This window comes from Lissotriton helveticus, chromosome 3_1 (genome assembly GCF_964261635.1).
Source record: "Lissotriton helveticus chromosome 3_1, aLisHel1.1, whole genome shotgun sequence".
NCBI lineage: Eukaryota > Metazoa > Chordata > Amphibia > Caudata > Salamandridae > Lissotriton > Lissotriton helveticus.
Genome location: NC_136061.1, coordinates 291,727,359 through 291,743,896, shown reverse-complemented (window position 1 = coordinate 291,743,896; position 16,538 = coordinate 291,727,359). Strand labels below are relative to the sequence as shown.

General features: G+C 44.8%; 1 protein-coding gene across 1 annotated transcript in view; it reads right to left on the bottom strand.

Annotated features, from left to right (window-relative positions):
- RNFT1 (ring finger protein, transmembrane 1) overlaps nt 1-16,538 on the bottom strand; it is a 203,749-nt gene that overhangs the window by 120,010 nt on the left and 67,201 nt on the right. The window contains exon 4 of the mRNA XM_078679824.1: nt 11,076-11,176. Within this exon, the coding sequence (XP_078535950.1) occupies nt 11,076-11,176 (101 nt within the window). The remainder of the gene's footprint in view (nt 1-11,075; nt 11,177-16,538) is intronic.

The following is a 16,538-nucleotide window of genomic DNA, read 5'->3' as shown; positions in this document are numbered from 1 at the left end:
AGGTGGAGGCCGATGACTGAACGAAGACAGTATCCATTCTGAAGTGTAGTCAACACCCATCGGTCTTTTGTGATATTTTCCACTCTTGCAAATGACCTGCAATGCTTCCCCCCACTGGAGTGGTCCTCGGCACTGGTTGAAGGAAAGACTCATTCCTTTGACTGGGCTTTGCCGGTATTGTTGCCCTGGCGTTGATTCCCTCCTCCTCTGGAATTACGCTTTCCCCTATACTGGGACTTTTGCTGTCCCTGCTGGTCTTGACTCTTCTGCCAGTGAGGGGTTTGAACCCGCTGTTTAGAAGAGCCCTTGTTGTAGGAGCGATATTTCTTTTTTAACTCCTTTTTCTTCTCAAGCCCTACCGCTTTGAGAGTGTCCAGCTCTGCCTTCATGCGCTGCATTTCTTCGTCCGTACTCGCTCCAAACAATGAAGTCCCTGAAAAGGGCTAGTTCAAAATCCGCGCCCGAGCTTCTGGTTTTAAAGCCGTCAGGCGCAAGCAGGACAATCTCCTTGCCGATATTCCATGAGCATACCCATGCGCCGCTAGGGTAGCTCCGTCCACTGCGGCACTGATGACCTGATTGGAGACTTGACTGCCTTCCAAAAGGATCTTCTCAAAATCCTTACGGTCTTCCTGAGGGATTTTGTCCACAAAACGCTGTAGAGAATCCCACAGGGACCTATCGTAACGCCCCAAAAGGGCTACCGAGCTGGAAACTTTGAGAAAGGATGCAGAAGTACTACAGACTCGTCTCCCCCACAAATCTTGTGTCTTGCTCTCTTTGTCCGGAGGTACAGTTGAGGAGGAAGAGACCCTCGTTAATTTCAGAGATTTTATCATGTTTTTCACTTCTGAGGCAGAAAAGTCGGGTTTTAAATCTGCTACCAGACCGCTCCAATCCGGTTGCAACCTCTCTTCCGGTTCTCTCCCTGGGTTGTATAATTCCAGCAAGTATTCCTCCCAAGAAGCTTCTTCTACCACACAGTTCATTGTAGCAGCCGGACAATCCACTGCTGATTAAACCAGTTTCCAGAACTGGCGTATATTCTTTGTTTCTATTGCCTCAAGCAGTTTTGACCAGCAGTCTTCTTTATAATCTCTTTTTGCCTTCCTGATTAACATTTTATATTCTCTTTTTAGTTTTGTGAGAATACCGGCCCTACCCTGTTCATACTTTATGTTTAGGCTACGTGCTACTCTCCTTAATTCTCTCTTCGTTTCCAAACATTTCTTTATGAACCACCTTCTTTGTCTCTCCGGCTTTCTTTGGTTCATTTTATCATTTATTTGATCTTTCCTCCGACCATCGCTGAGGCTTTGGACCACTTCTTCAATTTTTCCCACGTACCAATCCAAGCACTGACCACTTACTGTGCCCAGATCTAGGTTCTCCTGCAATTTTACTAGCCGGGCTATATATTCTACTGTTAGCCTGGTTGTGATCCGCCTGGGATATCCCACCTGTTGTTCAATGACTTTGTTACAGGGGTTCAAATCAACATATATGAGGTCTAGTTCTAAAAGGGTATAGTCACTCCCTTCTCTGTTAGTAATCCTAAAACCTTTAATTAATTGAAAACTCCAGGGTGTCGCAAAAGCATAATCTATTGGGCAATTTTATGAGCCTAATTTAAAGGTTTTCTTCGCTGGGCAGTCAAGGGTTGATATTCCATTTAGACAAAAGAGGCCTTTAGTCCCCAAATAGTTTTCCAGCTGAAAATCATTGGAAGTGGACACACAATCTGGCAAAGTATCTTATGTTATATCATAAGCCTCCAACAGTTCTTGGAACCAGCAATCTACTACCTTTGGGTGGTTTATGATTAAAATCGCCCATTAATATGATCAAATTCATACCATACTTTTCACAAATTATGTCCATGTCTTCTTTAAAATATTCAATTTCGGCGGCATATTCCTCTAAGGTACTCCATTGCATATACACATTTAAAAGCATCATTGTATTCTTTTTATCTGTAGCAGATAAAGTTACCCTACATGCAAGCAACCATTTACATTTTACAGTTATTTTGGTCACCTTTTTCACTATTTTAGTTGACAACAATGTCCCAAACCTTTGCTTCTTTGCTAAGCGATTAAACTGGCGGAAACCATCGAATATCGGGGTCTTGCCGCATAGCCAAGTTTCCTGGCTACAGATGATCTCGGTATTTTTCCTAGTTCCCTTATATTTTCTTGTTTAGAGTGATCTCCGAGGCCATTTATGTTCCAGGAGGCTATTCTTATGCCATGCGGCGTGCCCTTTACCTATTCGACGTCATCTAGGAATCCTTCCTCCCCACGCACCTCAGTATACCTGTTTGAGGGACCTAAGTGGCATGTTCCCTGGCTCCAGTTTCCCCACCAGTTTTCCACATCTGAGTTATTTGCTACTATTTTAGATTTACCAGGGCAACTCATTCATCTCCTTCCAGATCAATTATCCTTACCTGTCTCTTTCTTAATCCTGCATGGCACCTTAAATAATTATTTCCTTGCAGCTCTTTCCCTTTTACTTCTATTTCCACTTCCTCTTCGGATATTATCCGTATCCCTTCTTTCTGTACCTCACTCGCCGCTTTTTCGATCATAATCTTTACCAAGTCCGAGTACATCAATACTCTGGTCACATCCTTTCCTTCTATATTTTGCCTAAATCCCACTTGTCTTAAGTCGTTTGACCCTATACCTTTCAAATTTGGGCACTGGGCAAAACGCTTGCAGAAGTTGTGACCTGTTTAGCGCCAACCTTTTCCTCAACTTCTTACCCCCTTTAACTATTGGGATTGGTTCAAAATATAGCCACTTATTCTCTTTACCCTCCATCCTTGCCCCTTTTGATACCAGATGTTGTGCCATGTGTACCTTGTTTATCGGATTATTTGGCCTACTAATTCCTACCTCCCGAGTATTCCTGGGTTGTGATCTTCCTCTGTGGCCGTGGCCTAGGCTGAATCGGAGGTTTGTTCCTAACGAGTTTCTCCTGCCTACATGAGTTACTGTCTAATTGCGCGCTTTTGTTTTGCTTCTTTGGGGTTTTCTTCCTCGTTATTGTCCTAATGGTGTTGATTGACTTTCATTTTTGCACCCTATCCTCACCTTTCGGCTCAACCTCCCTCGATCTTTTCACTATCTTATCACTCCCCTTTTTTGTGATGTCCTTCCTACTCACCCCACTCTATTTGCGAACCCAAATCTGGAGGCCTAGCCTCTTCTTATTACTCTCATTGGCCATTTTGAAATGTAAATCTCATGTATTTCTTTAGGTGAATCAGCTGATTTGGCGTGTTCCTCTACAAAGGGCTGTGGGTCGGGGTCTGGGACAGTTCTTACCATAATGGCATTTGACATCTAATCCCCTGTAGTTCACCCTCTATCTTAGCTAGGTACTTTTTTGTACTTTTAAAATGTCATTGTTTGTCAGCGTAACTTCCAGAAGCCCTTGTAGGGTTCGCTGTAATATTAGAATAAGGTCCAGCATCGAGATAGTGGGCGTTGCGGAAAGTTCCAGATTTGACTCAGGGGTTAAATTCAGTTCCACGCTTTGTTCTAATAATGCCTTCTGGTTCTCAAGCGGACTTTGCTTTTCATCTCTTCTTGGCCTTAATTCTCTACCGAGTGTATCCTCTTCTTCAATCCTTGTATCCTCATTTGAGATCTGGCTATCCCGGAGTCCTGTTCGGCTCATGAGCAAAAAGACCACGTGGTGAAGAGGACAACAGTGGTGACGATAGACCCTTTTGGTCCAGTAAGAGCTGTAGAGACTGATTGGCCAGGATTAGCGACTCAGTTGTATACTCCTCAAGAGGTAGGAAGATATTCCCATTCCCACTCCTACTCTTACTCACGTTCTGCGGCGCGGCCTCTATTGTTTCTATGTCAAGGGCCTTTGCTGGTGAAAAACCTTTTTTGAAATGTTTCCCCACAAATTCTTTTATCCAATTGGAGGTGGTACCACCCAGTTTTTCGCTTACAGCCATGCTTCTCTTTGCTCTTTTCTTTGTTCCCTTCTCTGGTCTCGACTCTTGGCTCCCTCTGCTTTCTTCATAGGCTCTTGAATCAACTGAAAGTGCCCTTGACCTCTGTTTGTGCTCCAAGTAATTTTTGGTTTTCTTGGGGGCCATCCCCGATGATTGACTCTGGGATTACAAGCTCTTCGTTCTCCCGGGTTAGGTCCTTGCCCTCTAAAGTCTCAGGGAGAGCAACTACAGTCCAAGCTGCAATCCATCAGGCGATCCAATTTCATAGGCTCACACAAAATCGGCACTTACCTCTGCTGTGCGAGACGTTTTACCCGTTCCCGTGCCAGTATCTGTATCCGTGAAGCTGCTGAGCCGTATGGAGTTTTTCCAAGCCAGTCGCTACCAGCCGGCTCGACTCTGCTCCGCTCGTCACCTCCTCGTCGGCGCTGGTGCTACCACTGACGCTGACGTATGTTGTAGGGGCAGAGCTACTGCAACGGGGAGCGGGAGTGCGGCGTTCGGCACAACAGAGGCGACAATACAATCTAGGATTTACTGGTAAGGCAGTTCCAACCTGCCTCAATTACTCCATCCTTGGTTCCAACTTTAAGTTGGTGGGCTACATGCACTCTGGTATTGTACAAGACAAGGGCATTCCACGCAATACTTTGATTCAGATGGTACATCAGCAGATTAGGCCCGGGGTAATTTGTCAACCTGGTAGCTCCAACATGGCCCCACTAACTTCGTTTCTTGGCCCTTCTCCATCTGGATAACATTTATGTCTCCAAGAAAAGGGACCTGCTGTCCATGGAGAGGGGAAGGTGTTGCAAATGAAATGAAATTAGGGCATTTGTAAAGCGCACAGCTACCTCACCCGAGGTGTCCCGGCGCTGTCCGTATACCGCTTAGTAACCCTTCCTGGCTTTATCCCTGTGAAATATCCACTCCTGGGCATCCCCAAGGTGAAGCCAGTCATCCCAGCGCTGTTGGGGCCATTGTGGAGATTAAGCAAGCTATTGCCCAGAGTTGCAGAGTGGGTTAGAATAGATTAGATTAGAATAGGCACCGAGACGAGAAATATCAGGTCCGAGGAAATTGAGCCCAAGACCCGCCGAGGCGGGTATTGAACCCTGGTCCCGGACCAGACCTCTGCATCAGGGTCTGCCGCTCTAACCATTGAGCCACACTTCTCCACTTCTCTTCTTGCAACCCCCGCCAATACTCAAATTAGGAGCCCAGTTCCTGAGTAGTTGGACTTCACCTATTCTGGCAGCCACACTAAGAATTTGGACATTCAGGCAGCTGCCTGGACGTCTTCCACCAGAGCACATTACACAAAAATTAAGCTACTTATTTGCTTAGTGGATGCAATTAAGACTTCTTAGGTGACACCTGGCTGACGTGGATGTGCTGTCAGAAACCTGCAAAACATGGGGCCCCTGAGAACTGGCCTGGAAAGACATTCTCCCCCCCATCAGTGTGGTTGCTATGCGACAGCTGCAATCTAAGCATGCTTACAGTATATTCCACTGTCAAAGTGGTCCTGAGGACTTGCCTCACCTTTAATCCCAGGGTGCTGAAAGAATTTCATCTGCATTAGGATACTTTCTCACTTCTTTCTTCTTCCCAAGTGCTAATGCCTCCACAGCTAAAGAGACACTCATTTGGACATCAGGTGTGCTTTAATGTTTTTAGCGTGAAAGAAAACAGGGCTCTGTTCTACTGACCAGCTCTTTTTCACTTTGGTGGCAATGATGACAGCAAAGCAGCTGCTAAGGCAATCATTACAAGACAGACCACTTCAAGTATATCACATTGCTATAGTCTGCATGGGTTGGATCTTACACATGTGGGGCAGGATACCAAAGTTACTGGGGCTTTGGTGGCACTGTCCAAGTGAATACCTACCATATATCTGGACTGCCCCATATATGCGGAGTGCGACTTAGTTCTAGGGGAATGCCCTGTTTGGCCTTGAAGTTTGTCACAACCTAGTTCCTTAGTCCTTAAGTACCCAATGTCACACTCTTCTCTTCCGCCCATCTCTCTTCTCAATAGTGTAAAACCAACACACATGTTGGGACAAGGAAACAGCCTGGATAAAGAAGTATGATAAAGGTACCTGCTCATGGTACCTAGGATCTCTCCCACCAGCTAATCCCTCAGCCATCAGGCAAAAAAATACTGGTTCCTTCCTGTCAGTAGGAAAGGGATCATGGGAGTGTTCACATATGAGGCCTGCGTGGATGTGTAGTACCAGGCATTAAAGGATGGTCTTTCAGTCCTCTCACAAGTTAGTGCGGGACACATAATATGGCAAAGAACCGAAGGAGTAACAGGCTCGCATTAAAATAATGTTATCCTTTAGCACAATGCAGCTCCAAGCCTCTCCGCCAAAAGAACAAGATTAGTACAGATTAGTTGGCTAAAAAAAGTAAATCAATTACATATGCTTTTACTCTATGATCAGAATTATATTATATAAACATTTTTAGTGCCTTTTCTAAAAGCACTACACAAACCATGTTGCTCACAAGTTGGTTAATTATTATCACTATATTGCACTCCTCAAATGCTGCCAATCCAATCCCACCCTTCTTTAGTCAGGTTATTTCTAAATGTGAATAGTCCCACCAAGAACTTCGAAGCTTGGCATGCTTGTTTGGGCATCCAAATGCATGATAATGTTCCCTTTCTGTAACAGCACACAGTAATCGATTGCCTTCACCCATGCCAAATGACTGAGTGTGCTCAGCTCTCCAGTTCTTTGCAAAGTTTCTCTTTGAAACGAGATAACCAAGCCCCACTACATTATTTCTGGGCTGTGAGACATTCCAGTCTTCACTTATATCCAGTAGATACAAATGTGGGGCCCTCCTTACAGGTCTACCCAAAATCCTGAAAAATATACCTCCCACTTTTAGAAAGGATGGAGTTATACCTCAGCAGGACCAGATCACGTGAAACCAGTCTCCACAACCCTCCCCACAACGTAGACAAGCAGGGTTCTTAACGTCCATTTTCTAGATCCTTCTAGGGGGATGGTAAAAACTATGTAGGGATTTGAGTTTAGGAGATGTAAGTGGGTACCGCAAGCTCGCGAGGAACCAGCCTATCCACAATCCATTCCTCATCTTCCAGGGGCACTGTACCCTCCCCCCCTCCACCCCCCAGACTTGGCGCAGGGAACTAAATCTGCATGGTACATTTATAAAGATTGTGAGACATACAATGTCTGCCTTTTGCCTACAAAGTAATATTTGCCTCCAGCTGGTTGAACCCTTAAATAGAGGACAGTTTCACCCAATACTGGTCTAAAGCCTGCCTCAGTTGTGGGTACCTGTGATCAAAATAGATCAAATTCCTCTGAGTGTCTAAAAGGATTTCAGATGTCTCCCACCCCAGACAGTGCCTACTCTAGAGATCCCAAAAAGGTCCTATTGCCTAAACCTCTACAGCTTCGCCACTTGGTGTAATAACGTGCCCTGCCAAAATAAAATCTCCCTAATGATCTTATCCTGTTAGCCAATCCACTTCAGAGCTTTAGGCCAACAATTCAGCACAGCCATGGTGGGATGTGGCAATGACTCCGGAGAGGTATTTCAACAGGTCTGATCCCTCCAACAATTGGAGCTCTCCTTGAAGCGATGGGTAGTCCCTCTCACCAAACAACCACTCATTTACAATGGGAAGTTATGGAGCTCAATAGTAAAACTTTATGCCTGCCATTCTGAAACTTCGATCAAATGTGGAATAAATGCACTTTTGCCAAAAGATCTTGGGAGACTTGCCACAGTCCTGATTGTGCTAATAAATGGCCCGGGACCTCCTGTCGGAGTTCTGCACAGTTTAAATTAACCTAGGTATAGCCATCAATTTTAAAAGGGCAACACAACTCGCTGTATTAATATGAAGGGAGTCCCACGCACGGAAGTCTCTCTGTAGTTTATCAATTAACGGGGCTAGGTTGTGCTCCCAATCAAACAAAGGGCAATCTGTGATCTGAACCACCAGGTATTTTATGCTGCCTGAGTCTGCGCAGAAGTACAGTCCAGGGACCCAACGAGTCTGATACTCTTCCTGGGAATATCCTTCAGTTGAACCAAAGGCCTGAGGCCTTCCCCATACAGATCCAATATTGTCAGGATTCTGTCCCCAGTCTAGCGGGTTTATCAGAAGACGTGCAACATATTTTTCAGGTACAGATATACCCCGTCTTCAGGCCCATTCCCCTACCCAACACCTTGAAATAGACTGTCCCAAACGTGCTTGCTGGAAGGGCCTGTGTATGTATACGCCTGGTTCCCCATGTGGGGTGTTGGAAATCGATACACAGCTACCTGCCCCCCTAGACATCTACTTCCTCCTCGGAGGGACATTAAAGATGCTGGACCATGTTAATGTTTGTCTATGTGCTCTGTATCCACATTGCCAGCGATTCAACAGTTAACGCAAAAAGCAATGGCGAAAGCGGACAGCCCTGTCTAGTGCCGCACTCAATCTGGAATGATGAGGACAGGATGCATTTAACCCTCATTCTTGACCATGGGCTTTGGAAAAACACCCGTACATCAGCCAAAAAAGAGGGCCCAACATTAATTTAGGACAAGACTTGCCGCAGGAAGTTCCATCAAAGGGAAGCAAAGGCTTTTTAAAAGTTGATAGGCACATGGGCGACTAAGGTTGTGCACTTAGGTTAGAACTACCTGCACTGTTCTTATGCAGTGATGGATTACCCAATCTAGCATGAAGCCATTTTGGTCTCTTTGCAGTAAGCTTGAAATGATATGTGCTAATCCAGTGGCCAAGACCTCTGCCAATATTATTATATGGTGTTAAGAAGAGATATAGGTCGATACGACTTGCATCCAAAGAGGGGTTGACCCAGTTTGAGAGTTAACAGAAATTGTAGTCCCATTAACCCCTCCCATGCTCGTGACGGACCCGTTCTGTCACGAGCCTCGGGTGGGCTGTGCTGGTGACGGAACGGTTCCGTCACGGCCCGCTCGCCGCGCCTGCTCGGCGCGAATTCCACGCCTGCGCTGACGTTCTAAAGAGCGGACGGGGCTGTGACGGAACCGATCCGTCACAAGCACAGCTCACCCGAGGGCCGTGACGGAGCGGTTCAGTCACGAGTACGAGATCGCCGCGCGGCCCCGCCTCCCCCTTAGCGCTGCGGCGGAATAGCCGCCGCAGCGAAGGGGTTAATATCTGGGAAGAAATGTCACTTTTGGGCCACCTCATTGAAGAGTGTTAATAGATGCAAGGCTAACAAGGAGACCTGCTTCTTGAAGCATTCCATTTGAGCCCATGAGGGCTACGAGGTATGTTAGTTTGCATATATTTAATGTATTCTAGTATATCATCTCCAGTTAGTGGCGCACAGAGTGTTGGAAGCGATAATTCACATGCCAAAGGGTGTTTAAGATCTGAGGGAGCGGAGGGGGTTTCTTTGTAAAGTTGACAGGAAAAGCATCAGCAATGCCAGTATCATCCAGCTGCCGCCTATTGTTACTATTAATTTTGAATATCACTCTAGGGGACACATCTCTGCTGGTGAGCCAGTAAAGGTGCTTCTCCGATGTATCCTCATCTTATAGACTCTATTATACGAGGCCCATAACTGTTACAACCTTATGCAGGTCAGTCAGGACTCTAGCAAGATTCTGCCGTGAGGAAGGAGAGAAGGAGAGTGAGTGAGTAAGAGAGAGAGAGATGCTGTCTTGGCGGTGCCCTTCCCCTCCATTGCTACTCTGAACTGAGCTTACTATCTTTATAACGTTTGTTCTGTTTTTCTTCTTATGTGGTCGCTTCCAGGTTTCAGAGGTAAGACGAGGGCATGTGACTCACCAGTATCTAAACACCCTTCTGGCTGCCCTCCAAAAGGGCAGTAGTGGTCTACAGCACCTCGTAAACCCCAGAGTCTTCTGCCTGCCTGGCCCGAACTGCCTCAGGAATTCAAGAGAAAGTCCTCACCCTCAAGTTGCCTGTGTGCAGCCCAGCACCTCAAGCAGCACTCCCAAACATCACCACCTGACTTGATACTCTGTCTCATCATGGGCCACTAGAGCAGCACCCTAGCAGTCCACTTTGGATAACAGGCCAGCAATGAAGTTCTGGGCTTTAAGGAGCCTTCTGCCTTAGTGTTGCTGACAGGGCACTTGAATCTGTTCTCCCCCAATAGTCGCTCTCTAGTCTGATAGCTGTCGGGCTGGGTCTACTATCTGCCGCTGCAGCAGAGATCGCCTGCAGATGCACAGCCCAGGGTACAGGTGACGTGGCGGTGGAGGGGCGGTGGTTAGGTCCGCCCCTATATAGTGACTGAAAGCAGTGGACAGTGGGGGGTCATGATCAGAGCCTCACCGAGTCGCAGCCGCTATTGTAACACACTGGTCACACCCACAATAAGCATCAAACAGGAGTGTAAACTTGACAATTCGGAATCCCCAAGCACCAATGGCCCGAAGCCTTTGCCAGTTAAAGTCTATAGTTGAAACCACTGAGTTGATTGCATCTGCAGATTTAGATGCGTGCTTCAACATTAACAAAAACCTTATGGCCCTTAAAAACAAGCTGTGAACCTGTCAGCTTGAGAACCACCACCCCTCCCTCAGGCACTGCACTACTACAGCCTTGCTCAGCAAGAGAGACAATTCCTAGGTTTGAGTTACTCTCATCAAACTTCCAGCTACTCATCACAACCACGCTGTACATAGACTCAACTACATTCTGCAGACTCTCAGTTGCACTTTGCACACTCTCAGTTCAATGTCAGCACAGCTGCAACCCCACAGAAGAAAGGTCTGCAGATAGAGATAAACATACACACCACAAGTCTAGGAGGAAACAGTTGGTGGTAAATGGGTCTGAAAGAGCTGTGCAGGTATCAAAGAAGGAAATAATCCATAAGGTCTAGTTTGCTGCTGCCGGACAGTGTTGGGTGCAGCTGGTGGTTACAGTTTGCGTGACACTCTGCTAACTCTCGCCATACAGAGAGATGATCAACGCAACACTGGAAAAAGAGGTTAACAATACATTTTCATGTCAAATCTGAAAACGTATCCAATTTAAAAATAGCATTTTATCATAAAATAGCTGATATACCACCTACCTGTAATAAAGTGACTCTGTGAGGAAGGTGTAATAAAGGAGGATGGATGAGGAGCTTAGGAACACCAGTAACCACAGGCACTGAAGCTTCGAGCTTTTTTCCTGAAAAACACAAATACTTAGGTTTTGGAAATTGCATTTTAAGACTGGAGTGTCCTTTTAAGATATCTTCAGTAATGGGACGTTCATCACATTCAACCTCAGTCCACATGCTCAACTAGGCAATTTCCTAGCAGCGGATTAATTAGATGGTACCCAATCTCAAACGTTGCAGGTTTCAATCAAAATACACATATTCATTCCTGTTCCTAAATACCAATGTTAGACCAGTCGGTCATATTTCTACTAAAACCGTTAATACCCACCAATGCCATACTGATCAGCCTAAATCACAGAGGCCGTAAGAAAACAAATCTTTAACATAACTTCCTGTGGTAGGGATTAAGCCCTTTACCACAGTGGCGGAGCAGGTTGGCCACTACTTCATGCCAGGACCCATTCACAGAATGTACTTAGTCAAAGTAATCTGTCCCTTTCTCTAAAGAAAGCAACCCCAAATGTTTAAGATATACAGAGGCATTTATGTGAGACCAATCTGGAACAAGCACTGACAATATCAACGTGTTACAGCAGACACATAGTGGTGCTATTATTCCATGTACCAAACATTGAAGGCCATTTACAATTACAATACAATGGGACCAGATACACCATGAACAAATACACAATAAGCTGTTGGTTGGTAGTAAAGGTCTCATTTTGCAACTACCAGGCACTTCCTGGGCTAGTGCATACTGCAAGCAAGATGGTCTTTTTCAGAAATCATCCTCTGCTCTACAGAAAAACACATCTCTTAAGGTTTACATTGCAATAGTGAGAACCACACAATCGAGTTATTAAAATGCTGAGTCTGCTGTAGAAAAGAATCTTTTTGAAGACTATTGGGCTCATTTAGAGTTTGGCGTAGAGTATACTCTGCGTCAACAGTGACAAAATACCCCTTCACCAAACTTAAGGTCTGCCTGCCTTATTTGCAGATGGGCAGGCTTCGAATATGTCAATGACCGACACTACTCTGTCTCATTCACTGGCATACTAGTCCGAGGGCCCGACGGAGTAACAGCCATTGGAGGTTTGGCAATGCGGACACCCTTCAGATTTAGAGTGTGAGGTTGCATACCACCATACATCTTGTGGAAATCTTTTTAACTTCTAGCCACAGTAACTGTTTCAGCGTTCTTTCTGATCTAAGTCTGGCACAATATAACAAATAAAAATTATTGATTATGCTGGATGGTTTATGCAAACTCAATCTGAGTCACCCTGGAGCCTGGTTTGTGCTGTCTGGCAAGCAGAAAAGACTACTTGTGTGGCAATGTGCTGAATATGCCCATTTGAAAAGTCTCCCATGAATGGCCATGTAGTGTTTTTCTAGCTCCTTCAACGTTCTTTGCAACTAAATTGCTGTTAAATTCAGGATTACCGTGTCCTTTATGTATTACATCATATTTAATGGGAGGCGAACACATATTGGAGGAAAGAGGTTAGCTATTGCATTGTATTTTAAACAGATTTAAACCGTAGTGGGGCAAGGACAAATCCATGTCTGAAGCCTCTTAACTGTGGTGACTGTATCAGGGGAACTGAGACACATGATGGCTCTCAGGTGTATCAATGGTATGCCCAAACATAATCTGAACCATAATTTGCCATGATAGATGCAGTCAAAGGCCATTTTAAAACCAATGAATGATGTATAGATCAAATTCCCTATTGTGTGGAATGTACGCTGCATCAGAATAAATAAAGTTAATAAATTATCTTTTAGGCCAGAGCCCAACTTGTAGCCAGCTTGAAACAAGGGTAGGAACTTGTTTTTAATGCCCAAGGCTTCAAGTTATTTATTGTAGTACTTAAAGCATCTGCCTTCGAAGTTGATCACAGCTATGAGGCAAATTGCAGGAGAGCGATGCTGCCCCTTTTTCATATGTTGCGATGATACCTGCACCTCTGCAGCTGTCAGGTACAGTATTTGTCTCCAGGCAATGTGTAACAAAGGGGTTAGAATTTCCGACCAAAGGGTAATGTTGGATTCCAAGATGGCCACAGGCAGGTCATTCGGACCTGGTGCACCATCATTATCGGTAGTCTTAAATGCATTCTTAACCTCACTTGTGTTGATCAAAGCCTGGGGATTATTAGAGCTCACTTTGGGGGCAGCAACCAGTGTGGTGCTGTCTTAGACATCCAGTTCTTTTATGTAACTATTTCGTAATACTGGAGGGACACAATTCACTCAGGACCCATTTACCTAAAGGCTATTTTCTTAACATAGTTCCAGATCATACATTGGTTCCTAACTTAGCAGACCTCAAAGAGTTGCAGACACCTTACTTCCTTTGCCCAGTTTCTCTTGACAAATTAATTTTCTATATGATTCCCTTAGTTCTCTACCTTCTTGACCGATGCTAGTTTCTCGTTTGCTGTCTTGGGATGTCTTAGTGCCTTATCAAGCTTATTTTTTTCTTAATTCTCCAAATTCTTTCTCCCTCTAAAACTTTAAACCCCAGGTTGTAAGTGAGGTGATGTCACACGAGAAGAACAATCAATAAGAAGGGATACCAATGTGGACACAGATTCTGTACATTTGGCAGCCCAAGCTAAAGAAATTCGCCCACTGCTTGAAATTATGATGATTTCAATAGAGTACTGCCACTTTAACAATATGCCCTTCTACTTGGTGACCATTTCACTCCCTTCAAATTCTCAGTGCCTGAGGCTATCCTAGTCAAAGTTACTGCGTTATAGTGAGTGAGACCGCTATTAAGTACTATGGGCCAGATGTACGACCAAGAAAATTGCACATCGCAAATTGCGACTCTTTTGCGAGGCGCAATTTCCGATGTACAACAGTGTATTTCACACTCTTTAGGATTCCAAATGGGGTCACAAATTGCGAGGTTCATTAATATTAATGAGCTTCTCGCAATTTGCGAGCCCATTGGGAATGACAGCCCTCCCAGAGATGGAGGCATGCTGGGCTTAGAAGACCACCTTAAAGGAAAACAGGATGCATTTAAAAAAGAAAAATGGAACCTTTCAGTTTCGTTTTATTAAGGGCAGGCAGGGGTCTCTGGGACCACTGCCTGCTCTTAAAAAATATTTTCCAACATACTCACAAAGGGGAAGGGGTCCACTGGGGACACCTTCCCCTTTGCGAGTGGTTTACCACCTACTTTAAGTAGGTGGTAAACTGCGAGTGTTTTGCAGCCGCAAATGCAGTCACAAAACGCTAGTACATAGCATGTTGACTCGCTATTAGGAAGGGATGCTCCTCCCAAATAGCGAGAGTCACAAATGCTATTTTGTGAGTCAGGGACTCGCAAAATAGCATTTGTACATGCTATTACCCTTTTCTGCGGCTGCAAACTGGGGTTCTCCCATTTGCAGCCGCAATAACAGGGTCGTACATCTGGCCCTATATGTTCGGAAAGATTCTAACTATATATCATTGGTAACATTTTGAATTCAACAATTGTATAAAGTTCTCCATGGTCACAAGTGTCTAATCCAACATGCCACACCTCTGACTAAAGAAAAGCATATAGAGAGGGGGCTGGTCAGGTACAAAGCTTCTATTTAAAAGACGCAAACTTAGGCTGCGTGAAGAGATAGTCAATTCTTCGCTTAGTTTATCCCTTTCCTAGTTTCGGAGAGAAATCAAAGGTATGTTCCAAAACAATTTGACTTGACAGAACCATTCAACGCTCTCAACGCTTAAAAAAAAAAAGTTTAAACTGAAACCTCCAATAACTATAAGCAAACTATCTCCTTTCAAGGCTTTTAGTCTGCTTGCTAAGTTTGGTAGCATTTCGACTAACATCAAGAAACTACTCCCATGGCTGCCTGTTGAGAGGTGTTCTTAATTCATCGCCATTAGATGGTTGGATTCAAAGTCCAGCTTTACATCATTAAGATCAAGGTGAATATATATATTTATTACGACTAAGTCTAATGTTTATGTATATATATTTCCCTTATCCTTAATGATGTGCCAAAATAACACCTTCAGCTATTATTTCTCCTGGGTACACTATTCCAGTTATGATGTAAGGCTCGAAAAGCACATACAATGGAGAGGAAACAACCTCCGATTTCCCTTTTCCGGAATCCTCAGGAAACATCACCATTACTTCATTCAGTAAGTAGGATTTCCTCCAATGAATTTTGTGAGGCGGTGAACACCTCTATCCAACACACCGTGCCCTCTGCGCTAGAGCCTCTATGTAGGAAATTGGATGAGCTGGTGCAGGCAGGCCAAGAGGCCATATTTTTGGCAGGAAATAGCACGGGCCTGCTGGGTTTATTCTGTGCAAAGGCCAGCTATCTTCGTCCCTGTAGAATAGGGTATTTAAGAGAAAGCATGGCCAGGGTGTTGAGTGGTGCACCTTTGAGAGGCTCAAGTAAGCATTCTTATCTCACTCAGTCTTGGAGCTCCAGCTTCTGATGCGCGATTCCCTGCTTTCGCTCCTGCCACGCCATAGCCTTAGGGATGACAATTCGCAAGGTGACTCGGATGGCGAAGCTGGCCCTTTAGGTCTTGTAGCTAATCGTTGAATGGCCACTGTTAGAACTGGCTATTTCTGGTAGGCTAAGGCTGACGCCAAAGCCAGGCAGAAACCACCATTCTAGTCAGGGCAAGGAAGTCACACGCCAAGATAACCCCTGCTCACCCCCTTGGTAGCTAAACTCGGAGGCGATGTGTAAAGCATTTGCGTCAGCACACAACGGCAACAACATCCTAGGCACACCACAAAAGGAACTCCACACAAGGTTATATTAAAATAACTTTTGTATTGTAAAAACATATCAGTTAGAATCACACATATACATTGTGCCAACTGGCACGGGCAATATTCACATGGGATTATTTACACAGGACAGGGCCACATGGGCCACTGTCATCATCAGCACTTTTAGAAATAGAATAAGTACAGCAAAAAGAATAACAGTTGTAAATCACATCCAGTAACTACTGGGGACAGGCGAGTACCACCTACGCAACCCTAAACACCTTAGGAGAATGTCACGCAGGGGACCAGGACCTCACTAGGACCACCTGTACTAAAAAGAACAACCACCCAAGAATACTTTTAGGGGTATGAACAAGAACACATTACCCATGATGCATGAAACCCATTCAGAGGAGTAGTAAAGGAAAACACATAATGTATAAACCTACACATTCAGCGGTGTTAAGAATAAAGCACATGATGCAATAAAAATACATTCAGAGGTACCATAACAATACAATAGCGCAAAAGTCACATGATGTCTAAAAACATTCAGAGGTGCAGGAATAACACATGATGCAAGAAATCACATTCAGAGGTGCAAATAACCATACAATTGCGCAAAACCTTACATAAGCCACCACCTGTGGCAGTCCCTAGGCCAACTGGCC